This window comes from Equus asinus, chromosome 9 (genome assembly GCF_041296235.1).
Source record: "Equus asinus isolate D_3611 breed Donkey chromosome 9, EquAss-T2T_v2, whole genome shotgun sequence".
NCBI classification, from domain to species: domain Eukaryota; kingdom Metazoa; phylum Chordata; class Mammalia; order Perissodactyla; family Equidae; genus Equus; species Equus asinus.
Window position 1 is genome coordinate 6471293 of NC_091798.1, and position 26934 is coordinate 6498226.

A 26934-nucleotide genomic window follows, 5' to 3' on the forward strand; every position below is an offset into this window, starting at 1 on the left:
AGGCCTCAGATCGAGACTTGGTTCTGGTGCTTGATAACTGTGACCTAGAGCAAGTAAGCAATGACCACTTCATAGGGTTGTTTAGACTATTAAACAAGATCAGGAATAGAAAGTAGTTAGCACATAATGAGTATTTAGTTGATAGCTAAAAATAACAAAAAAAAAATCTAACTGAATGCAGATTGGTAATTATAAGCAACTTTTAACAGGTTATAACTCTTAAAGGTTTGTTTACATCTTTGTGAAGGTTTAAACAGATGGCAAGCTTTTATTAAGCTTAATTTATGTAACAGTTTAGACTTTGACTCTGGAATTCTGCTTTCACAGATGACTATATTCTACATCCAAAGTTAAGCATACAGAATTTCTGTGCTAGAATATGGGATAAGAATATTCCTTTGGTTGCTCTTCAAAGCTAAGATTTTTTGAAACATGGTTTAACTTAAGGGTTTTTGGACATATTTGTTCTTGTGTAGAGATGAAGCTGCTGGATTAGGCAGTTTTTCTAATGTTGGTAGTGGATTCTCAGAAATTTAGAGCTTTTCATTGTCTTCTAAGCAAAAGTGTTCATTTTCCAGGTAAATGACTTAACAGAAATGGTTGAGGTTGCCAACCATTGTAAGATTGTTAGGCTAACTGGCGCAAGGATTCATTCTACCTTTGATTTAATCACTTAAGAACTTTGAGCAAATGGTCAAAAGCAATTTACATAAACAACCTACAAACACAAACTGGGGTGTGGACACTGAGATACCAAAGACAACATAAATCAGGTCCCTGTCTCCAGTCAAAACACAGAAGCCACACATTACAACAGGGAGCACCATAGTGCTATACCACATGCCACAGACACACAAGCCATACGTTCTCAACCTCCTTCTGATCACTACACACTTTGAAATATTAGTCCTTTTGGTAGCACACAAATTACTCAAAATGACACTAGAACAGGATAGTGGTAACTAAAAAGCAGTCTCCACTATTGGGTAAGGCTGTTTTGTGATGTCTATAAATGCCCCTGTAGGTGGCCTTTCTGCTTGGCTGCCTTTGAACTTCGTGTTGCTGTTTGAGAACTGTGCACTGTCCTGACCAGGTTCTCCTATATCCTCACAAGAGTAGGATCTCTCATACAGCACAAAGGGGAACTTTCTTTGGTGCCAGCTTGAATTTATGCCTCTATATGCAGCAAGCTGAGGCTCACTTTACCTTGCAAGATGGCCCAGTCCACTCAGCTTAACTTTCCATCTGATAGATGCTCTTGAAACAGTGTGTGTCATCAGTTGTAGAGCCAATAAATAGTACTCTTTTGGCAAAAGTAGTGGCCACACCCGGGTGGCTCCAGACACACCAGTGTGCCTTGGCCAACTGTTTGAGGACCTTATCTCTAAGTGGAGTCGTCAAGAGAAGGGAGATGGGTGGGAACTGATATAGTCAGGGATAGCATCTTAGAGATGGACCTTGAAGGATGGGTAAGATCTAAATTTGTAGATACAGAAATGGTGGCTATTCCAGGTGAAGAGAATAACATTGTCTGTTTCATTCTACAGCATAAAGAATTTTCATTTCCAATTTTCCAATTGTTTTTGCAACTTCACTTCTTGAAGTGGGGTACAATCTCCATGGGAAATCACTTCTTGAAGTGTGGCAGAATCTCCACAAGAGTTCAATTTATCCAAAGGGCATGGCACAAGTTTCTATGACGTTACATCAACTACAGGGCCCTCCTTTCACCTAACAAGGTGTAAGAGCTCAGGTCTCCCTCAGGCTGTTGGGTTTATGCCATGACAGTCCAACCCTGCCCTCCCAAATTTGGTTTCTGGCTTTCCTTTTCATCCAGGGAATCCATGTCAGGATACAGGAGCCCCTTGACACTTTCCAGTACTAGCCAGACCTGACCCCTTCCCAGCATTTGGCACAGTCAGCTTTTCCCTCATCTAAGCTCTCTCCCTTGCTTTCTCTGACACCAGACTCTTGGTTCTCCTCTCCTTCTGGTCATTCCTTCTCAGGCTCTTTTTCTCTGTCCCTTAAAAGTGTTCCCAAAGGCTCAGACCTTGGCCCTGTTCTCTCTTTTCACTCTACACTCACAATGGGGAACTGTGTGGCGAGACTTAGAACTGCAAAACACTTTGTTTGAGGTAAGTAAGCCCCTTAATGGATGCTCACCAGCTCTCAGGATATTAGTCTTGGTTAAACAAAATCAACCCACAGGGACAAATAACGCGGAGAACTTCGTTAAGGAAACCTCCAGCTACCCTATCCGCCCAGGAGGCAGGGACCATAACAGGAAGAACCTTGTAAACAGTGGCCGCTGAAACGTCCTCCTTTTTGTTGCGTCCTTCCGATAAGGAGCACAGGCCTTGAAAGATAAGCACGCCTGAGCTCGGCTGCTGAGACATCTCTTTTATTTATCCCACTCCCTCGTCCACTGGGAGCTCCACGCGGCTGGACTGGCGCCCCGGTTCACGGCCGCGGGCTCAGCTCCCGCGCGCCCGCTCTGTCTGCGCCTCAGTCCGACAGGGGCGGAGTCAGAGCGCGCTGGTGCGACCCGCTCGAGCCGGAGAGCAGGAAACGGGGCCACCGCAGGGTCTGCCGAGATAACTCCACCTGAAGGGGCAGACACGCGCCACAGGCTTAGGGCAGGGCACAGGCTTTTTTCCCATGGGGACAAAACCCACCTACGAGGCGCCTGGACCCCGCCAGGCCTAAAGCGGGGACGACCCGGACCGCGCAGCCGCAGTGTGGAGGGCGGGCCCGCTCCTGACGTCACACGGAGCCCCGCCCCTCACTGGGAGCGGCGGGAGCGCGCGAGGCTCTGTTACGCAGGCGCGTTCGCGCGGCGTAGGTGACGCTGGAGGCCGTCTGGGGGGTTGAAGGGAGACTGCGCTGCCGCCATTTTGTGGGGTGTTTGTCGCAGCGGCTGGAGAGAGAAGACGGCGGTCTGGCGACGTTTCTCGGCCAAAAGGCCTTTTGCCTTTGCGGAGGTAAGGTTTCGGATCGGGGGCGTTGGGCCGGGCGGCTTCCCAGTCTCTTGTCTCGAAGCCAGGAGTCGGAGAAACGACCGGGCACCGGGTCGCGGCAGCTGGGCTTCCTTCGGGGCGCAGCTCTGCCGGTGGCCTTCCACGCCCAAGCTGCCCGGGCGCCGTGGCAGACTTAGAGTCCGGGGCCGACCCGAGAGCCCTTCCCTGAGCGCCCGGCCGCGCGCTCGCGCTCCGCGGGGCGGGCTTGTTCACCGGCGAGAGCGGGCCTGTCGGGAAGCCCCCGGGGCCGCCCCGCGCCTGTTAGGGTCGGGCCCCCCTGGCGGCCTGGTCCGCGCCGTGTGCAGCGTCCGGCGTCTCCGAGTCGGGCAGGTCCCCTGTCTGCGCGCGCCGGAGGCCCCGAGCGTCCGCGGAACTGCGAGTCCGGGGGCATTTCAGCCCGCGCTGAGGAGGGGGACGCGGAGAGATGCGTCCTGGCCGCGACGCCGCTTTCCCAAGTCGGGGCGTACCGTGGTTGCCGCGGGTCTGCGTTCCTGGCACTGGAGCGTCGCGATGTCCTTGATTCTTTAGGTGGCCGTGATGCGCTGGTTCGATCCTTAGGAAACGGCCCTCCGCACTGACCGCGCCGGGCCCCTGGTCTTAGAATTGTCCTTGCGTGGCTGTGCTCCGCGCACCCCGCAGGCTCCCTGCTCCCAGAAAGTGCGCTCCTCCTGGAGCCGGCTCATCGTAACTTTAAGCTATTTCGGTATTTTTAGGCCAAAAGTGTCAGGTATTAAAGGGCAGGAGAGAATCCGATTACTGATACGGATATGTATACCTTCGGATCTATTGCATCTGATGTTTTTCTTGAAAGATTATCGGGAAATTCTAGCACGTAGGATTCTTTATTAGCTCGAGGTAAGGTAATAATTTTAGGTAGTTTTTCTTTATTAATTAGAGGTAGCGCATGTGAAGGAAACTTAACCCGTAGACCATGGGTCGAGGATTCTCTTTACCTCCTGAGAAAATATTTCTGAAATGGGGGACAGGGGTTCCCAACAGCTGAATTAAATTCAACGTAGTAAAAAATTTGACTAGAGGAATAAAAATCTTTGGCTCTCTCAGGATGCTTAATCTTATTTTACTGTTTGCATATTGATAACTGGTTATTTGAGAGTTTTGCCTTGTTAGAGGTGAGCTGGTTGTGGCACTGACAGAAGGAGGAAAAAAACTAAAACACACTTGTTTTGCAAGAACTGCGTAATAACGGATGGTCGTCATCATAGCTCTCAGTCATCAGATGTTGTAATTTTGCTTGCAGATGCTTAACCAAGCTATTTTAAAGAGTTCCTAATGTGGTTTTTTGGGACAGTATTGGTAATTGAAGGAAGGGTCAGAAGAATGCTACTAGAAATATAAATTTTTTTTGGTGGCTTTTCTGATGGCCTTTTGCGTCAAGTTGATTTGTAGTGTCATTCATTTCAGTTTCCTATGTTGAAGTGACTCTGTATCAAACCAAAATTCTCAGTTAATTTCCAGTGAAAACTCTAACAAGAGTTTTAGGATTTTTGTTTGACTTGACCAATACCTTCTCTTCCTTTTTTTAAGCAAGCTAAAAGAGGAGCTACATTACCAGAAGGGTGCTTGATGGGCGTAGAATTAGAATCAGCAAGAGAAGTGAGTCACAAAGATCTGAATATTTGGTGTCATCAGGCTCTGATAGACATACATACATACATTTTCTTAGGGAATACATACTTTTTCTTAGGAAATACTTCCCAGGAGAATTGAAGCTGCCTCATTTCAAAGTCTTTTTTTAATCCCTTTGAAATCATTTAAATATTTGCTTGAATTTATTTCTTAGTAAGTCATTTGGGCAAGCTGAAGGAGGTTAACTAAGTTGGTTTTGCTCCGTTTTACCCTTCGTCAGCTCTTTGCTGAGTTGTGAAACCCACTCTGTTTTAGCAGAGTTTGGATGTCACTGTTAAAAACTTAAGTGCTTTGGAAAGAATTAACATGGGGAGAGGCAGGAATTACATTGTTGGAACACAGATACTGAGCCTGGAAGGAAACTGTGTTAGAGGTTGTAGACAGAATCCGGGAATTGTCACCATTATCATCTGATTTCACTGTGACCAGATGCATCCTCGTAGGTTGAATTCTTCTCCAGAGTCACCCTAGATCTACAACAAATATGTTTTAATTTTAAGAATAATTGTAGGGTAGAGAAAATGAGTTCATAAAATAGTCTTTTTATTGACTTTGTTTCTCTGTTGAATACTGTGCTATTTTTTTAAATCTTTTTTTTTCAAAGCTTGGAATTATTTTGACCTTTAGAGAAAGGAATTCTCCAGTATTTGAAAAAAAGCTTTATTAATGGTTCTTTACTTTTAAAACAAAGTCGCTTCCTATGTTTAGTATCCCCAAGTGTTTGTCTCACTTATTTGTATTACAGTATTTTGCCAAAGCTGCATGACGCTTGTGATATTCTCCTTAAATTAGCTTACATTTTAAAGTTAACATTTTAAAAAAGAAATTGTATCAATAACTTAATTAGGAGATCAGTAATAATTTACCATAAAAAGAAGGTAATGATCAAATAAAATTTTAAGAGTTACTAATTTCTAGCCAGATAGTGTTGTTTGTTGAAGGCTCTAACCCTGAACCCTGTCTCTTTTTTTATTTTTAAAATGGCAGTTAGCAAATGTTAGTTGAAAACAAGCACCAAGCTGAGAATTTTTCCAGAAGAGTTGGAAGAAACTGTAATAAAGTCTCATAGTGTTATCCATCATTTAGTGCTAGATCTGTATGCCACTTAGAGTCATCTGACGTACCAGTGGAACAGGGCCCCATGCCTTGGGAATTGTTACCTACAGAGATTTTAGAACCTGTATGACCTTATGTGCTGGGTATTTATATTTAAATAGCATTAATGTATGATATGTTGTTCACTAAATATTACCATCTGTAACCTCCACAACTCATTTTTCATTTCCATTAACAGATGCGGCATTCCAAAAGAACTCACTGCCCTGATTGGGATAGTAGAGAAAGCTGGGGACATGAAAGCTACGGTGGAAGTCACAAACGGAAGAGGAGGTCCCATAGTAGTACGCAGGAGAACCGACATTGTAAACCACATCACCAGTTTAAAGACTCTGATTGGTAAATTACTCTTGAATTAGTAGCATTTTAACACTGATAGTTTCGATGATTTGTCGTTAGCTTATATAGCTTTCATCTGTCAAATTGTTTTTATAATTCAGCCAACAAATACTCATTCAGGAATTGTTTATTGAGTGCCTCTTATACACTTATATACTCATATAGGCTAGACACCATATAGGTGGTGAAGCTACAGCTATGAATAAGACAGTTTCTACCCTCATATATCTTTGTCTCTAGGAATGATGAGAGACAGTTGATTGAGTACCAGCTGCCATCAATATAAAGGTTAAGTAATAGTGATGATAGGGATGCCCAGTCAGTGCCTTTAACTTGTATGTAGGAGGGAGATATGTATGTTGGGGTGCTCATTTAGTGTTCTACAAGTGAGAGATAACAGGGGGCGGGGAGAGTTACTCCAGATGAGAAAAACAGCATGTGCTGTTTGGGAACGTTAAAGTGTGTTGGGGATTAGTCACTTATACTATGTTCTACTGGTTATTTTTGTAGATAAGGCCAAAGGATATGTTTGGGGTTTTGGAAGATTGGTTATTGTGAGAAACCATTCCTTTGCACAGGCACTAGCCGATAATTTAGGAAAGGGCCTCAATAAAAATTTCCAATAGCATGTGTCCTGTTTTTTTGCATTCTTACCAGTGTAACATTTGGAGGGGAATACATTTATATAGAATTAAAGGAAATTTTAAAGTTCCTAAATGATTAAAGGAAAGCTAGGTGAGTAGAGTTTCTTTCACTCTGCCTTCCGTTAATTTCCCTTTCTCATTTGTTTTGTTGGTTCTGTTTTCTCCTTGTTTTGTGCAGATGTTCCATTGGGACTGTTTACCAGATTGCTTTCTAAATTAGCCAGCTGGGGTTACTTTAAAAAACAGTATGTAATTTTTTTCCTTCTCCATGCAAAACAGTGAGCTTGTTGGTAGTCAATGCAGATTAGTCATTCTTCATCACACAGTTACATGGGAGGAAGAGGGAAGGTGTATGCCAGGATTTCAATTATCTGAGCTAATTAATGTACTATAGAAAAACATGTGTATCCTATTATTAATAAATACAAAATGCTTTGTAAGGCTTAACATCATAGTACTAATCACTCGTGGGTTTATTATACATTGTATATGTAGAAAGGAAGTGATTTGATTCATGAACAGTTCATCGTGTTCATAACTACGTAAACATGCTACTGAGTCAGTCCGGTCAACCACCAGGCAGTAGCTTCTTTGACATTGACACTAGAGATGTCTGGTGGTAATTGCTCTCTATAATCTGGAATATTCTGATAGTCATTTTAAAGATTAAAAACTTTATACAGGTATTTTCTATGAAATTGTTGAAAAACACAGAAAAGTATAAAGAAGGTAACTTTGGTAAGATGCTAGTCCCCCATTATTTGGATGTAAAATTATTTCTAATTATGTATGCTTAAAAATCTTTGTATACAAATCTTTACCTCTGATTATTTCCTGAAAATAGATTCTAAGAAGGGACATTTTCAAGTTAAAGGGTATAAACTCTTGGAAGGCTCTTGCTGCATATTACTGTCTTTTTCTAGAAAGTTTGTACCAAGTTATACTCCTACGTGTTCTCACCAGTCTTGGCTGTTTTGAAATGCCAAGACCAGTGTTTTGTTTTAATTTGAATTTTTAAATTTCTAGTGAATTTTTCCATTGCCATATATTTATTGACCACTTGAACATTATTTTTGTATTCTTAGCCTGTTTTTTCTGTCAAGGTGTATTTTTCTTACTGATTTATAAGAGCTTTTATCGTATGTCAATTATTTTACCTTTTTTCATGTATATTGCAAAGGGTCTTTTCTTTCTGATTTGACTTTTGGCAATAGCCTGTGAATTGGTTTCCCTTCCTACAAGCTTAACTAGTTCTGCACAGTATATTGGCAAGACTGGTGTGCTATAAAACCACCTTGATATATTGTGGTAAAAATTTTTAAATGTCTTCCTATAACATAGGGTGTCGAGTCTTAAACCAGAGATTCTCAAACTTTAGTGTGAATAGAGTCACCTCAGAGGTATGTTTAAAATGCGTATTACCAGATTTAGATTGAATTTGATCTGGGGCCCAGGAATCTTTATTTTTAATAATTCCGTATTTTGATGATGTTGATAAAGAGACCACCCTTTGAGAAACACTGTTTTAAACTCCTTAGCCTGGCACACAGATTTTGGTTGGTCTGTTCCCAGGTTGGTTATTTGCCCATGTTCCCCCGTGTGAGCATTGCTCTTGCTGGAATTGTCTTACTGTTTCCTGGGTAACACGTGGACAAACCCATCTAAGCCATTGTGGCTGAAAGCAGTCTATAAGTGTAAGATAGTAATAGGCCATTCTTTTCCCCTGGCATTTCTTCTACTTGCCACTTTGTCCAAATGCTGACTCCCCTGTAAGATGCAGTTCTTTCCTTCTCTTTCATGAAGGCTTCCCTGACCATTTTAAGCAGTGTGAGCTTTTTCCTTTCTATGACCCTAAGCAGTCATATGCAACCTTTCAGCATTTCCTGCACTGTTGAGTTTTTTACTTTTATGTGAGTAATCTCAAACTGTCTGTTATTTGTTGACAGAGATTTTGTCTTATATATCTTTTAATCTTCCACAGGACCTGTGTGGAGTTAAAAATGAATGCCCATGGCCTCATTAGTCTTGGCTATTTTGAAAGACTACAGTGAAATATTCACTGGACATTGAGTGAATATTTTCAGAAATTAAGTCAATCTGTTCATCCTGTCCACTCTGTCCATAGCTTTTATAATTCTCTAGACTCATTTATATAATTTCTAAGCTTTGGTCATTGTATATTGAAGAGGTCCTCATCTTTTTAGTTTATCCTCATGATAGTACTTCACCCCATGTTTGTCATTCTATAGATTGTTTATGGATTATCAGCAGCTCTAATTTCATGCACTATTACAGCTGAAGTTTATTAGCGTTAGTTTTTTCTGAAAGATTTTGGGCTTTTATAGGAAGGATGCCTTATAGAATTAAGCAGGGTGCCCTTGAGAGTATGGTAATTTCTAGCTTTATGTATTGTACATCTCTCCCTGTAGATCTAAGCCAACTGATCAGATCCCTGACCTAGATCCACAGTCTTACCCTAATATTCTGAGTTGTTTCTCCAATGGATAGAACTTAAGAATGACACTGGGGAAAGGGAAGAGGGGCTTCCTGTATCTCCCTAGCCTGGATTTGATACCAGCTCTGTTGAGTAGCACTTTTAGAGATGCTTCTCCTTTATTTCTGCCTAAACCAGCCCACTGGGAAAAAGAATGACAGCATATTCTGGGGAAAAAAAGGGGTTGGTGAGGGCAATCTAGTCAACATCTGTCACTCCATTGCTTGTCAGGATTATTGTAGCTGATTTGTCTGACTGGGCAGGTGTCCCCTCTCTCCCTCAGTGCTCCATGTGCGTCCCTCTTGAAGCTTCGCACTCTGTTGAAGAGGACACTCATCCCAGGTAGAGAGGGGGATGGGAAATTGGGCCAATTGAATCCATGTCCTTTTCTTTCCATCAGATCAAGGCTGCTTAACTGGGATCCATTGACTTCCTGAGGTCTATGACCTCTGAAATTCCTTGCCAAGTTATGTTTATGTGTTTGTGCATTTCTTGGGGAAGAGGGTCCATATCTTTCATCAGATTTTCAAAGGGATTTGTAGATTCAGAAGCACTGTGGCATGAGATGTTGCTATTTTCTATGTAGAATTCTTGTGTATTTCCTAAGGAGGAATAAGAGGAAATTAAAGATGCACAGGGAAATAGTGTGGTGGGTCTGTTGTAATTCTAGGCAAGCAATTACAAGATCCCTTTCTCATTTGAGGGGAGTATATTTTAGATGTCTTTGGCACGTGGGGCAACCTTCAAAAGCTATGTTGTCTTGATATTTCTCAAAGGAATAACAGGAAGCTAGAAATACAAAGAGGAGATGAGATGGGATAAGTGATATGTGTAATAAAATTGGCCCATTTAAGAGGGGTTAGAATGTGCTCTACAACCATGGCAAATCATTTTCCTTCTAGAGACCTTAATTTAGTCGTCTGTAAAATGAAAGGGCTGGAGTACATTTAAGACTCCTTCTAGGTCTAATATATCACCTATCATGACAGAATTCTCTATGTTCCAGGGACATCTAAAATTCACTTAGTTAAAAGAGAAAGGAATCCTGTTTTGCCTGCCTCTGATTGTCTGTGGCTCTGAGAAAAGAAAGCAAGCTTAATTACAGATGCATGTATTATAAGACTGATGAATTTCGGAAGAGCAGTTTTGTGGATTTTTGGTTTTAACTTTCTCCAGAGGGTACAGGGACACTTAACCAAGTAAACACTGAACATAATTGAGTGATTTGGCTCAAGTTTTGGTCCTTGATGTGAGGTGTTTGATAGCAGTCTATATAATGGAGAAATATGGACCCATTCTCTTACTGGTTAAAGTAAAATTATTTCTTAAGTTTTGTGAGATAAGTATAAATTGTTATTCAATAATTTGACTTTTTTTCTTTTATTGAATTAGCTGTTTTAAACCAGGAATTCTTGAGAGAATGTTTTGTGTGAACCACATTATTCTAGAATGGAGAGAATAATTTGAAATCCTTTAATGTGTTTCCAGTCATTATTTAGAAGCCAGGTCCTTGAATGAGAGAGATTATCGGGACCGGAGATATGTTGATGAATACAGAAATGACTACTGTGAAGGATATATTCCTAGACATTATCACAGAGACGTGGAAAGCAGTTACCGAATCCACTGCAGTAAATCCTCAGTCCGAAGCAGGAGAAGCAGTCCTAAAAGGAAGCGTAATAGACACTGTTCAAGTCATCAGTCACATTCGGTATGATTGATTTTGGTTTTATTTTGGGTGATTACTTATTTGTGTGTAAATGCTCTTAATGAGCTGATAATTTTGGAAAAATTTATATATAATACTATTTGGCTATATTATAATTGTTTGTATTACTTGAATCCTAAAAGGAAGCTTCCAAATTCTCATAGCTAATCTGTATTTATTAGCTAGCCCTTGTTTGCCCACATTTACTTATTTTCTGCAGACCAAATCATGAGTTTCTTGATTTTAATAATAGAAATATTTTATTTTTATGTTTTTTAATATTATGAAAAGATGAAGCACCCATCTTTTATTTCATCTTAAACATTCTTTTACTTTAAAAGAAACCTTTTCCTGATACTTGGAAACAAATATGTAAGTTGCGCTGGTGGATACTTAAGTGTTGTAACCCTGTATATAGTGTAGTCCCGTATAGCACAGTGCATCACTGTCTGCAACTAGTTACATTGAAGTTGTGAAAATGGGTGCTGATTGAGAAATGTATTACCCGAAAAGCTTGACCTTTTTTTACACTCAGACATCTTTACCTGTTTGATGAGTAAACTTTGAATTATTATTTTTCTCCCCAAGTTTTCTTAGTAGAACTAGCTTTGATTAGATTGAATGTTAAAATTAAGTAGCTTTTATTTTCCCCTTTTATTTTAATCATGTATGTTTTAAAATATTGCTAAATAAACAATTTCAACTAATCTTGACATTTTAAAACATTTTTCTGACAAACTAGACATCTCAACTCACAGCATATGCTATTTTATAGCAAGAGATTGATAGATCATGACATTGCATTCTTTAAATTTCAGACTTCAATTAAATCAGTATTTTAAAGAGACAATTGTGTTGTTTTTTTCTATTGCCACTTGAAGTATCTTATCTGAAAATCTGTTCCTTGCCATGTTTTTCTTCTGTAACATAAACTGTGCCCTGTGAATTTCTGGGGACTGAATTTGAAATTGCTCCTGCCAACTGTTCGTGGCCTGGTGCTTATCTGAATGCCTGAATATCTCCCCGCTGAATGAATTGCGTATTCTGCCCTGAATTCACTCTGATATATTGATTGGCTGGACGATCTTGGTGCTGCCCACTTGCCGTTCCAGAAGAGCCACCGAAGGAAAAGATCCAGGAGTATAGAGGATGATGAGGAGGGTCACCTGATCTGTCAAAGTGGAGACGTTCTAAGAGCAAGATGTATAGAATATTTTTCAACACTTTTTAAACTTTGCAGACAGAATAATCTTTTTAAGAATAGTTTGTCAGCGGGGGGCTAAAGAACTCTTCATTGCTTTTTTTGTTTTGTTTTTTGTGGGTTTGTTTGTTGTTCTTTTGTATTTCTTCTTTTCTGTAGAATTTAAATATTTCTACTCTAAAGTTCCAAAAATAATCAATGAAATTTGAGTTTAGAGCAAGAAAGATAGCTCTATCTAATTGTTTTTGTAGCAGCTGAAAATAAAATAATTTGAGTGCTGAAACCTTAGTTATGCTTTGATAGAGATCATTTGAAATATTCCACACTTAAGCAATCATTGTTTGAATAACTAGATAATTTGTGCTCAGATACTTACACCTCTTTCTCCCCCCTCACTTTAGATGAAATCGTGGACACTTTGGGTGAAGGGGCCTTTGGCAAAGTTGTAGAGTGCATTGATCATGGCATGTAAGTTTGTTGTGTTTTTTCTTTTTGGAACATTCTTAGATTTTTGGTGGCAAAGGATCCATAATTTACATGAAATGGTGTTTTAAATGGTAGCCGTATTTTCCTGGGCGGTATAAATATTCAAAATTTCTTGAATTGTGTATGATTTATTTACCATTAGTGTAGATTTGGGTCAAGAATGCTGGCAAATTCCATCAGATGGAGTTCATTGAAATTAAAGTAAGCATTCAGGTGAAGGAATTTCCCAGAACTTAGGCCCTCACCCTCTACAAGAGATTCAGAGTGCTTTGCTTTACTTTTGAATCGCGGAGACAGTAAAGCCTGTCTAATCTTAGTTCAAAAACCTGCATTCCCAAAGGATAATATTTGCATGTTGGAGTTAGCTTGTTAAACTACAAAGAAATTACATTACTTAAAACCTTCCAGGGGTGGGGGGATGGGGACAAAAAACCCTGCAGACTGAAGTCCAGATTCTTTACTGAGTTACACTAAACCCTTTGTGACTTTATCTGTATACCTCATTTTAAATTTTCCTCCAGGACCTCTTTTCTGTTTTTTTTTTTGGTAAATGAATTTTCTTGTATGTAATGTAAAAATGTAAATTCATTTTTTGTAAATGAATCTCTTAAAACAATTTAGTGAAACTGCGAATTTCTAAATTGACATCTAAAATTTTTCATCATAAAATAGGAAGAATGTAATTTCTAGCTTCTTGTAAAAATTTTTTTTACAAAAAAACCTCTCTTTAAATATGTTTGAGGGAATCTATAAGTGCTCTAGCAGCTTGATACCTACCATCATTCATGAACAGCTCTTCTTGAATTCTTACAAATCTTTTATCCTTGAACTTATTTTCATTCCACTTTCCATAAAGAACAGTATCCTAAATATCTTTTATCATCACTCTTTCCTTCTCTGTAACAAAAATGTGAACATTAAGTGAAATTCTAAAATATTTTCAGACTTAAAAGTTGCTAAAATGATTCAAAGAATTCTCATATATCCTTCACCCAGGTTCCTCACGTTACCATTTTATGATATTTGCTTTATTATTATTTATACACAGATGACAACACAGTCATGCATCATGGGATGCATTCCTATGCATGGGATACATTCTGAGAAACGCCGTTAGGTCACTTCATCATTGTGCGAACATCATGGAGTGTACTTACACAAACCTAGATGATCTAGCCTACCACATACCTAGGCTCTATGGTACTAATATTATGGGACCACCATCATATATTCGATTCACCGTTGACCAAAATGTCATTATGTGGGGCATGACTCTTTTCAAATTTTGTCACCTAATCTGTAGACCTTACTCAGATTTCAACAGATGTCCCGTTAATATCCTTTTAAAATTTGTTGAGATTTCAAGACTCCGAGTATTTAATTGAGATGTTCCAATGAGTATTTGATTGATGGAGTATAAATCTGTTATAAATTTTGATACTTGTTAGATCTGAAACATAAAATTTAGTCAGAAATGTATCTTTTTGGGGATGGTTGCGGCTTTTAAAAAATGAGTCCATGTATCCATAAATAAGTATATTTTAGTGTTTTAGCATTAAATATCTCTTCCTTTTTTTTTTTAACTGAGACATAATTGACATATAATGTGTAAGTTTAAGGTGTACAGCGTTTTGGTTTAATAAATTCGTATATTGCAGTGTGATTACTACAGTAGTGTTAGCTAACACCTTTATCCATTTTTCATTTTTATAGCTGTAAGCACTGAGGAAACTTGGTCGTATGATTAAATAGATGACACTAGAAGGAATTTTGTCACAGCAGTTTTATAGCACTTCTTTTAAGTCTTGAGCTGTATGCCAAATATCATAGGCAGAATATCATCAAAATAATTTTTTAATAATTTATCAACCCACAACTTCATTCGGGCCTCATTGAAAGCAGTGAGTTGGAAACGACCAGACTTGGGAAAAGGTTTGCTCTGCAGCCACTAGAAAAATTTGTGTGCCTTAGAGATTTTTTTACACCCTTGGGCACGTATCTTAATATACTAATTAGGGGTGCATGAGATTTTCTTTTATTTTGTAAAGTAGAAGTGCCATAGTGAAAAAAGAGGCTTGAATGCTGGCTCATCTTCAGAAAGATCAGATTTAGAAAAGAAGACAAAAGGAGGTTGAAGATTTGGGAATCCATCTCCTCAAAATCATTCATGGCTCTATACTACTTAGGAAGTATTACAGATGCTCCAGTTTGACGCTCACTGCTCTATATCGTAGCTGTTTCTCCCTATATGCATCAGTGAATGTACTAAGCCTTTTCTTGGCTTCATGACTTATTGATGATATCTGCTTTGCCTGAATGTTCGTTTTTTCTCCCAAATCTGACAAACTGATAGTTGTCTTTCAGGGCTCAGTTGTATGTCACCTCTTCTCTGAAGAAGTCTGAGCTCCCCTAACCATCTGTGGTTAGGTGTGCTCTCACTCCCTGGTACCTCATAGCAAGTGCTTCTTAGGATAAGTTGTTCACGTGTCTGCCTTCCTCTTTAGACTCTAAGGTACATAGGGATAAGCCGTGTCTTTTCATGATTAACACCTATGCACTATCTAGGGCAGAGTGAGTCTAGTCTGGTGAATGAGTGAATGCTTTCAGCTGTAGTATATGTATGTTCTATTTGAGCTTTATATTTTTATCTTTTTTTAACTATTGTATAAAATTTAGGTAAATGTAAAATTCTGGAAACATTCAAATTCATAAGTTTAAGGGAATCATAGCTTTATATAAAGTATATTTTGCCAAAATATTTTGAAAAGATGTTGTATGGAATCTGGTATGGTATGCCCTGAAAGATTATTTTAGAAAAATATCATAGAGTAATTGATAATAAGTTTATGCTTTAGAGGATACATGTCTTCAAACCTTTCCTGTACATTTACCATTTTCATCTTATTTTGTTTTTAAGGGATGGCATACATGTAGCAGTAAAAATCGTAAAAAATGTAGGTCGATATCGAGAAGCAGCTCGTTCAGAAATCCAAGTATTGGAACATTTAAATAGTACTGATCCCAATAGTGTCTTGTGAGTATAAACTTGAATTATGATCTGTCATGTTACATGAGATAATCAGAATTCTGTGAACTGAATTGTTTTTATTTGGATCTCTTTTAGCCGATGTGTCCAGATGCTAGAATGGTTTGATCATCATGGTCATGTTTGTATTGTGTTTGAATTGCTGGGACTTAGTACCTATGATTTCATTAAAGAAAATAGTTTTCTGCCATTTCAAATTGATCACATCAGGCAGATGGCATATCAGATCTGCCAGTCAATAAATTGTAAGTATACTTGATAAATCTTTAAACAGCAGAAAATTAAAGTTTTCTTATACTCGTAATGTGTCAAAACATTGTCACTAAAAATACACGTTACAGGTAAAGATGAAACCCCTCTTAACCTCTATATCCACTACGAATTCTCCCTTCCCCCAGTACGGATTAAATTTGTAAGTGAAACTAATAGTATCTTTTTGTTCTCTTGTAGTTTTGCATCATAATAAATTAACCCATACAGATCTGAAGCCTGAAAATATTTTATTTGTGAAGTCTGACTATGTAGTCAAATATAATTCTAAAATGGTAAGTTAAAAACTTGTTTTAATTTTGGCCATTGTCTTTAAAATTAATTTAGCTTTGGTGATCCTTGGATGAGGAATTTCACTTCTGAGGCTCATTACTGTGTATCTTATTGTTTAACCTTAAAAGAATCATCCTTTGCCTTTCTCATAGGGTTATATTGAAAATCAAAAAGATAATGTATACATAAGCCTTTTGGGTAGTGCTGTAAAATATTTCATGTCTTTATTGATCTTCACATGTACTCCTGTATCGCTCTAGAAACGTGATGAACGTACGCTGAAAAACACAGATATCAAAGTTGTTGACTTTGGAAGTGCAACCTACGATGATGAACATCATAGTACTTTGGTATCTACACGGCATTACAGAGCTCCAGAGGTCATTTTAGGTCAGTAGACACCAGACTTCTGATAATTGTACTTGAAGGAAGAGTTTTGTTCTCTACAGCTTTTATGAGTGGTTGGGTGGGGGGGGGATAAGTGATTTTTTTTTTTAGCAATGTACAGAAAATGTTTTCTGTTTTCATAAAAACTGTCTGGACATTGCTATAAATATTTTTCCTGAGTGGGAAAAATGTGATACCATCTAAAGATATTCCAGGTGGTGGTTATTTTTGAACAAGTTAATCTTAGGAGATCATAAGAGAACAAGCTCTGTTGGCTAAGTACGCCATGTTATTTTGAAGTGATGTGAGTATCTATTTTCGTGTTACCAGAAAAGTATGGTGCTGGTAAAAATGCTAATGCGAGTGACTTGTGAGAGAATAGGGTGATTTAGAATTGTGTGCTGTAGAAGGTTACAGTCACTTGGGGAAAAGCTGGACTGGGAGATGGGAGTGGCTGCAGAAGAGAACTTGGATCTTAGATCCAAGCTCTATCGTTTGCAAGTTTTAAACCATACTCCATTATCCATTTGTTCTTCCAATGATAGGCACTGTGAGGGTTAACAAAAATGACTCAATCATAGTCAAGGCCCTTGGATATATTGTTTCTTCCTTTATCTTTAAATTCAGTGATGTTACTGAAAGTAATCGAAGTGTCTTTTAAAGTAGATTTTGTGTATACCTTTTTGTTTTACTAAATATTTGATCTTTAAAAATTGAAACGTCTGTATGGTTTATTCTTTTCTTCCCTTTCCAATTAAATGTAGGCTTTTAAGAAGGCTAGGTGTTTTATTCTTTCCTGAATAGTATTGCCATTGAGAATTCTGAAGGAAAAAGTATATATATGATCATGTATAGACAGCCTGAAAGTACATATATAGATCTCTCTCTGAACTTTAAATGGCTCTGTAATTCTGCTTATAGGTGAAATTGTGTTTAATGTCCATTATAGTTCTTATATAATTTATGTAAAACTATATTATTTCTTTTAATGGAAGAAGTAAACTCAGGCATCAAGCTGATGGAGTTAGTAATTATATTCTGAGGATAATTGTTGACCTCTGTTTGCACTAATAATGTATAAAATTTTCTGGAACAGCCATGAGCTTGTTCTTCCCATTGCACAAGCAGTTCAGAGACTATGGAATATTTGCACAAATTGGTAGTTATGCTTGGAAAATATTTGCTAGTTCCTCTTTATTTTACATAAAATACCCCCTTTCCCAGGTTAAAATACTGTAATTTGGTGTAAAGATATGGAGGACTATGAGAGCATACTGAGTAACATTTGATATGAAACGTTACATCACTGTTATATAAATGTTTAAATCATAAAAATGTAAACCTCGAGTTTACTGTTGTATTGTCCCAATGGGCTATGTAAAGAGAGCACCCATATAGGGAAGGATTTAGTATATTGGCAATTAAAAATTGTTGCGTAATGAAATGTTTGTTTTTATTTTTAAATAGCTTTAGGTTGGTCTCAGCCTTGTGATGTTTGGAGCATAGGTTGCATTCTTATTGAATATTACCTTGGCTTCACAGTCTTTCAGGTATGTGTTTAGTAAATATCATTTAATAATTCATAATGAACTTTAAATGTTAAAGGCATGTTGAAGTTTTGGTTTCTGCTTGAAAAGTTGCCATAGAGTCATTGACCTTAAGATTAAAAGTTACATATGCAAAATGATCATCCTTCTCCAAACCCTAGTTGAGTGAAATACTACTCTTAGTAAATGGAGTTTTTAACCCATGGTTCATATTGTCTCATGTTCCCATTTTTTGTTACGGAGCTCGTTCGTAAATTTACTTTAGTGTTACTGTGGCCAGTTTTAGTTCAGTTCTGGTTATGTTGACTATCAGTAAGTAACAAGTCACTCCTTTTTATAGAAGAATTCAGGAACATTAACCTGTATTCTACTCTAAGTATTAAGTGTCTGTGACACCCTAGATACATTTCTAGGCACTAAGTGTTTAAAGATGAAAAGACAGCATCTCTTTCTTCAAGGAAGTTGTGCAAAAGATAGGCATGGGAAAACTGTTATACTGTAATGTGGTATTTGCCATAATGGGTCCATGTAGAAAGTGTAGTGGAAACCCAAGAAGGATGACCAGTTAGATTTCCTTAGAGAAGGCATCACTGAGGAGGTAGGGAGTTTAAGCCATTGTTAGAAGGAAGAGTAGGAATTTGTCAGAAAACTAGAGAGCATGATGGCCATGTCAGGAAGAAGAAATAGGATCTGTAAATTCATAGAGGCATACAGGAACATGCCCTAGTCCGGGAAGAATAAATAGTGCTGTCGGAGGGTCTAGAGAAAATGGAGAAATGATGACTGTAGTCAAGGCCTGATTCATGATGGACTTGTTCACCATAGAAAGGTATTTATCTTATCTTAGAAGTCAGTGGTTTCCAGGTGTAGGTTGGTCCAAAATGAAGATGGTTGTGTAGGGTTTCTGTTCTGGCCTTTGTTTAGAGATTATCCATCTTGTTATTTTGGTGTTAAAGTGTCCCTTTTATGAAAACCTTATTTAGGTCTCTGCTTTTTTCCCTCCTAATTTTACTTACATCTGAAAGCTAAAAGTCTTGAAAGCTTTAGGTGATGCAGCCATTGAAGAACTTGAAGTAGGGTTGTGATGTGATCAAGGTGCTGTGGTGTTCTCTTTTGTGGCTGTGGTGCAGGGGAGTTTCAGAGATCCTGACTCATACTTCGAGGTTGATTCCAAGTTACGGCAGTGGAGGGTGGGGAGGAAGCTCTGATGAGTTTAGAGTCACATGATGCAGAGTGTTTGTGCTCTTTCCTTTGGGGGCACCTCACTGCACGTCTGTTTCTAATTTGTAGAGATCCTGTTAAAAGTACTCTGAGTCTATAGACAAGTTTGTTATTTAGAACCATGGTTATCACTCAGTTCTAGGAGGTAGTGTCTGGTTTTGTGCTAGTAAGCTGTAGGTTCAAGAAAGTCGAGCAGGGTTCATGCTTTCTTCATGATGATTTTGTGATTGTAAATCACTCTGAATTCTTAAGTGAAGAGCAGATTATTAACATTGGTTTGAGATGTGGTTTACATTTGGATTCCCGCCTCTAGAATACTCTTCAACTAAGGGACTTCTGAAGTGCAGATTAAAACAGTAGTTTGAGATGTGATTTACATTTGGAATCCCCCCTCCAGAATACTCTTCAACTAAGAGACTTCTGAAGTGTGTATTATTAACATTGGGTTGAGATGTGGTTTATATTTGGATTCCCCCCTTTTTGAAAATGTGGTGCCAGTATTATTTATTCCTGTCATGAATTAAGGAGTTAACATTTTGAAAGCAATGTGCTAGGCACAGTAGTTGACAGATTTAAAAAAGCATTACATATAGCCTCTGCTCTCCAGAGCGAGGGTTGGCAGACTATATCCTGCCTGGTGCCTGCTTTAACAAATGAAGAATATGGGACAGAGACCATTTGTGACCAGCCAACTCTAAAATATTTACTATCTGGCCCTTCACAGAAACAATTTCCTGACCTCTGCTCTAAGAACATACCATTTAGCTGTAATGGTACCTGTAACAGGTTTCTTTCTTCTAAGTTAGCCAAAGCTCCATCACTGTATAGTTGAATAATATGAGTTTTGATAGCTCAGCCTTCCTCATTTATGAGTCATATGACCTTGAGCTAGTGTCTTAATCTCTTTGAAACTCATATTCCCACATAGCTAGCTCAAAATTCTGGCAAGAATTATTGGGACTGTATATTTATTGGCTAGGATTAGTAAGTGTTCATATGGTGCTATTCATTGGGTAATGGAGGTTAATTTTAGTTAAGTGACTAATTAATGAGGAGATGGTCTTTCTGGTTATCTTCCCCAATCATTCCTCAGTTAAGCAGTGCAAGAAATACAAATAAATAAGGAAACAGTTTAGTTTTATAATAAATTATGCATCATTCGCTATACAGAACCTTACTGATCCATTTCAGAAATACTTTAATTTTATTGGATTTGCACCAAATAATGCAACTCAGTCAGTATTGTTCCTTCTTTGAAGTAGAGTATAATATATATCGTGTAACTGTCTAATCTAGTCCTATATCAACATTGTTGTGTTTTCCTTTATTGTGTATGTAAGGAAATGGAAAGTGTTAAATCTCTTTTTTCCTTGTTTTTTAGACTCATGACAGTAAAGAGCACCTGGCAATGATGGAACGAATATTAGGACCCATACCAACACACATGATTCAGAAAACAAGGTATGCTTTAAGATTAAAGCCCTTTGTGGGGTGCATGCAGTTGCCTATATTCAAACTACAGAAAACCCAACTTTGTGGTTATTAACTTGTTTCCTTGACTGTGGGTTTTGAATTTTTTTCATAATGTCGAGTTTTTAAAAAACTAATGCACTATTAAGCTTGTGATCTAGTGAAAAAAAGTGATGGTATTTACACTCAAGTTAACCTTCACATAAATGTTTTCCTAAGTTGGTATAAAAATAATACATAGAGTAGTAAAAAGAGCTTGATTTTGGAGTTGTATCAATCTGTATTGTTGTTAACCAGCCATATGTCTGTGGAGAAGGTACTGTAGTGGTTTCCAAACATACCTGCACCTCAGAAGTCACCCAGGGAGTTGTTTAAAGATTTCCAGCTCCATTCCAGATCTGGTGAAATCAGAATTCACAGGAATGGATCCAGGAACCTCTATTTTTGAAGCTGGCACCGTTCCATGTTTGGTATTTGGGAACAACTTAGGTGGGATACTAAAACCTCAGCAGGTGCAAGATTAAGGAAGATATTATATAAGGTATCTAGTGTATAACTGTTGCTGAGATTTTTTAAAGTGTGCATGCATATATGTGTATACATAAAGATGCCTATGCTTCCATCTGTCCTAGTGGGGGCAGGATAAACGTGAATCTTTTGTTATTTTTACTAATCCAGACTTCTTTTTCCTGTAGAAAACGCAAGTATTTTCATCATGACCAGCTAGATTGGGATGAACATAGTTCTGCTGGTAGATATGTTAGGAGACGCTGCAAACCATTAAAGGTAAAAGAAAAAAGCTTAAAGGTTAAAAAAAATGTTTCAGCTGTTTTTAAATTGCCTTTCTTAAACAAAAACATTTTTTTTTCCCCCCAGGAATTTATGCTTTGTCATGATGAAGAACATGAGAAACTGTTTGACCTGGTTCGAAGAATGTTAGAATATGATCCAGTGAAAAGAATTACCTTAGATGAAGCATTGCAGCATCCTTTCTTTGACTTATTAAAAAAGAAATGAAATGGAAATCGGTGGTCTTACTATATACTTCTCTAGAAGAGATTACTTAAGACTGTGTCAGTCAGCTCTGTAAACATTCTGATATTTTTGTAAGCATTAAATTATTTTGTACAGTTAAGTGTAAATACTGTATGTTTTGTATCAATAGCATAATTATCTTGTTAAGCAAGTATGGTCTTGATAATGAATGAAATATAAAAGTTAAAATTAATTTTCCTTTTTGAGATTATCATTTTTAAAGACCTTTGGAATATCCTGTGTCCAGTGATAAATGTGATTGATCTTGTCTTTTGTACATGGAGGTCAACTCTTTGAAGTGATTTTTTGAGTAAAAGGAAATCTTGACTACTCTATTTCTAATGAATATTTCTTTCTATACCTCAAATTCAGAACTTTTCTTAACTTTAAAAGTTTTTTCTTAATTGTTGAACAGTATTACAGTTCTTACAGTTATTAATAAGTATTAATAACTCTAGGTAGGCAGGGATTTGAAACCAAAACCCATAGGAAATGTTTACTGTTGAAATTTCTTTAAATTGTACATGTTGTGTTCTGTCTCATTGGGTGATGTCACTGGTGATAAGTAGCATTCAAGGAAAGCCATCCAGTTTGTCCATCGTAACAGATTGCTTGGTAAAAACACCTACACGCTTTATTTAAGATTCAAGTCTAACTGGGAAGTCATTTTGGAAAGTCCTGTTCTATTACCCAGGGGCTGTGTAATGTGTCGCAGACATAGAAATAGGAATTCTGATGACTGAGGTTTTAGTTTTTAATGCCAAGTCTTTAGGAGTCTTGAAGTTGTTTCCTTATTAAATGGAGTTAATAGATACTTAAGCCTCAGCCTATGAGAAAAAGGTTATTATTAAGCAGTTTATATTTGTGTTAATCTTTACTGGAGAAAAAGAATGATAAGATTGGAAAACACTTTGGTAAGAAACCTCTGCAGAAATTTCCAGACTCTAATTGGTTGGTTAACATGATTAACTTTTTGTTTACTTGTAGGTATTTTTCCCTACTGTTACCTGGTTTCACATTAAAAAAACTACATGGTAAATGTTACTTAATTGAGTTAAAAAAAAAAAATAGCGTTCAGTCTGCCTGGTAGAAATATTTTTTGTTGTAGAATTCGTAATTGATTATTCAGATATAGGTTATTTTTTGTTAAGAGTATCCCTATTTCATAAGTGCTTTACACAGAGATTTGAGTTTTATCTGTATATTTTAAACATAAAATACATGGAATTTTCTTGAATAACGAAACCAGGCTGTGTTCCCTGCATTATTCATAGGCAGCATTTGCCAATATAGTAAGGCTGTGTTCCTAAAGTTGACTAGGAATTTAAGAAAGCTGAAATAAATTTTACCATAGAATCACGACATAAATTATCCTTAGGCCTCTGATCCAGTCCATGTAGAGTGAATGTGCCTTAGAATTGTTGAACTATGTTATATGTGATAAGGTTTTTTAATGAGGGAAGGAAAAGGTTTTTCCTGAGCCTGGCAGTGTTGTTACAGAGGTTCAGGTGTGTGCCATCCTTTCCTCTCACCTGCGTTTCCATTCTCCCCGTGCTGCTGTACTACCTGAGCCTCTTGTCCTTTCCCTACAAGTGCTTCAAGCTCCCACGTTAACATTTACCTTCCCCGTCAGAAACTCAGTCCCGCAGAGCTGCTCATCTCCGGATAGAGGAGGAAAGAAAAACATCCACATCTTTTCTTACTAAGAAGTCAATGATCACTGACCCCTTTTCCCCTCAGAAAAAAAGTATTTACTTTCTATGCAAAGGGTATTTGCTAATTCCTGGTCCTAATTCCTGGAGTTTTGGGAATTAAAGTGAAACTTCAATAAATTAGGTAGAACAGAACGACTGTTGAGGTTGGTCCCTCTGGGATCCTTATGTGCGTGTCTACTGCGGACCTTCCCCCTGCTTTGAGTTCTCAGGTTCCTACTCTTAACTGCCTTTTTCCTTGGACCTATGAACTCATTTTCTGAAAGCACCAGGTTTTTGCTTGACAGCACTGGGAGTTTCAACACCAACAGGGGAAAGGTTTGGAATGGCCAGTGCATAAATATGGATCATTTGTAATTAGGTATTTTTCTTAATAATTTGATGCCTCGTAGTTGACTATTTCTAGGAATTTCATTGAAGTCAAGCTTGATTTTTATGAGGCATTTTTTTTTAAGTGCAGCTAAATACGTTATTTCCAGTGTTTTCTGCTACTGTATATTTTCTCAAGGTAGTCTCATTTATCCATGGATTCATCAAATTTTTCAGAGTAGGATGAAGTTGACTTCTGTTAATTGACGGAGGCAAACTACCTTGAGAAGTTTTATAGTTCATAAAATTGAAAACTCTTTCTTTGAGTAATCTTGAAGGGCTAGATGCTAGAGAAATTAGAAATGAGTTGGCCAAGTTTTCCAGTAATTGTGGCTGAATTGTGACTTAAACTCAGGTTTCCTACATTCTAGCATTGTGCTTTCCTGTATAACACACCTCATTGAATCAAAAACTTGATTAGTCTGATTCTTATTCACAGCTGTACTGTGAACTTGTAACTTGGGATGAAATGGAAAGTAATGGTTAATAGGAAGTTTTATTACTTGGATTCCATTTGTTCACATTTTTCTTTACAGTAGCTGGTATGTAGCTTCAACCATCAAAATGGTTAAAATTGCATGGTCATTTGAAAAAACACTGTTTTTGGGGTTTTTTTTATTGCGGTAACATTGGTTTATAACATTATGTAAGTTTCAGGTGTACGTCATTATATATTTCAGTTTCTATGTGGATTACATCGTGTTCACCACCCAAAGACTAATTACAGTCCATCACCACACACATCTGCCTAATCATCCCTTTTGCCCTCCTCCGTCCCCCTTCCCCTCTGGTAACCACCAATCCAATCTCTGTTTCTATGTGTGTGTTTGTCATAAACGTACTCTTTTAAGTAGGTAGGCAGATAACAATATTTAAAGCTTAGCTTGATGTTGTGGAATGAAGAAACACTTTTTGTAAGTAGGTGGCCTGGGTTTTTAATGCCTTTTCCAGTTTGAAATTTCTAATTCCCACAAAATTTGGTGAAAGTAAAATATCTTAAATTTAAACATCCAGTACTGATTAACAAGCGACATTTTCAAATATTATGGTCAGAAGAATTTGTTATGAATCAATGATGGTATCAGTACTTGCTGGCTTAGTATGTTGTGTGTTTGCAAATAGGTAGAAACAATTCTAATTCTTGAGTGGATCATTTGATCACTATTTTTAAGAGGTTGCTATCTCCAGCTAAATACTTAAGCTAAAGTTTTATTTGGTTGGTTGACTGATTTTGTTTTGTTTTGTTTTGTTAGAGGGAATATAAAGCTCAAAAGGTTAGTTGTACAGCTCCTTAGTCAATCCAGCCTTTTGGGATATAGTTAAAAGAGGATTATCTCCCTAATGTGAACATACTTAGAGTCATTTGAGGGAGTTGGCTAGTTCTATAGTATTAGTGACTGATTTTTAAAAATAGGCAAAAGTAGAATAGAATAATCAAACTCTGTATACATATAGCCCAGCTTCAAAAATTAAAAGTATTTTGCAAGTTTTGTTTCATCTGTTCCCCAACTTGTTTTCCTGTTGTGTTTAAATACAAATGCCAGATACCATATCATTTCACCCATAATATTTCTGTGTATCTATTTAACAGATTAGTTTTTTTAAAAAATCGTAATACCATTACCATACTTAACAAAAATAATTCTTTATCTGATATAGAGTCCATATTTAAAGTTTCATGATTGTGTAAAAACAAAAAATGTCATTTTATATTTGGTTTGTTTGAATCAGGACCCAGTCAGGGTCTATACATTGTTAATATGTCTTAGATCTCTTAATCATTGTGTGTACCTTTTATTCCCTTCTGTTTCTTTGCTAATGAAACTGGGTCATTTGACTTAGAAAATTTCCCATATTCAGTATTTCATCAGAGTCGTGTTCATTCCTCTAGTTCCTATTTATCTTGTAAACTGATAGTTAAGGGAAGTTTTTTATAGAAATTCTTTTAATAAATACAAAAGGGGTGACAGAATTAGAAATATACTGTTGCAACTCTTAATGGAATAATGGATCCAGGCACCAATCATCAGCAGATGCTAAAGCCATTGGGTGAAAAATTGGAGGACTTTATAATGAAGGGATCAGGCTAATAATGTCTGACCTCAGTGATCAGTCTGAACCTCAGATTGACAACCAGATGGTGCAATGGTATGCTTCTGAAGTGATGCAGTGGGAAATAGCACCTGTCAGGTATCACTGCCTAAAAGGAAGAAAAAACTGGATCTAATCAAACCTCTAGGTTAAAATTATCAAGAAACATCCAGCCTTTTTTTCTCTTACCTGTAAGCTAATTCTTTGGGTTAACAGTTCAGTGAATTGAAAGAACTCAGATTTACCAGTATGCTTTCAACCTTAGTCCCAGGTCTTCTCTGTGTTTGGGGGAGTAAGTTACTTTAACTTTCTTACTTGGAATTACTTAGGGCTAGTAGCTATGGTTTAGGGTGATTGAAAACATCTAGCAGATAACCTGGAGTTTAGTAGTCTCGCTAATAAATAGCACTTCGTTTTCTGTAAATGTTTTAACACAGATGACTTATTTCCCAGTAGTCTTAATTGTTCTTTTTTATGGCACCAGGGATTACTAAACTATCAAAAATTCTGTTTTAGACCCCCTAAAGTTGTAGTTTTTATTGTGACATTTCACTGAAACTGGAAGGGGGAATGGAATTTTCAAAGAAGTTTCTTTTTTAACAAGAACATCCACTATTCAGATATATTTTCTTACATTCACTCCTTTCTTGGTTTTAGTTCCGTTTTAAATGTTGCTCTTCTGGGGAGAAATCAACATAATTAAAAGGCTGAGACATAGATTTAATTATGAAGACAAGAAACCACCCTAAATATCCTTTGAGGCAGGCGCCTCATGGGCTGAGTTCTTTCAGATACTATTAACGGCGTTACATATATGAGATGAATTAAAGATTATCTGTAGATTTGGAGGAGTTTCCATGC

General features: G+C 37.5%; 1 protein-coding gene across 8 annotated transcripts; it reads left to right on the forward strand.

Moving 5' to 3' along the window:
* The first annotated feature begins 2335 nt into the window (after nt 1-2335).
* CLK4 (CDC like kinase 4) lies at nt 2336-22236 on the forward strand. Of its 8 annotated transcripts, XM_070516957.1 has the most exons (15): nt 2873-2981; nt 5959-6119; nt 6942-7008; nt 9541-9599; nt 10746-10968; nt 12078-12168; nt 12568-12634; nt 15570-15686; nt 15777-15943; nt 16149-16243; nt 16502-16631; nt 18096-18178; nt 20778-20857; nt 21562-21652; nt 21743-22236. In XM_070516957.1, exons 4-15 carry the CDS (start codon nt 9547-9549, stop codon nt 21881-21883), a joined length of 1338 nt encoding a protein of 445 aa, XP_070373058.1. In that variant the 5' UTR covers nt 2873-2981; nt 5959-6119; nt 6942-7008; nt 9541-9546; the 3' UTR covers nt 21884-22236. The 8 variants fall into 8 exon arrangements, with proteins under 8 accessions (XP_014690353.1, XP_070373060.1, XP_070373059.1 ...); XM_070516960.1 differs by lacking the exon at nt 12078-12168 and having other exon boundaries at nt 2841-2981; XM_014834866.3 differs by lacking the exon at nt 9541-9599 and having other exon boundaries at nt 2841-2981.
* The last annotated feature ends 4698 nt before the right edge of the window (nt 22237-26934 follow it).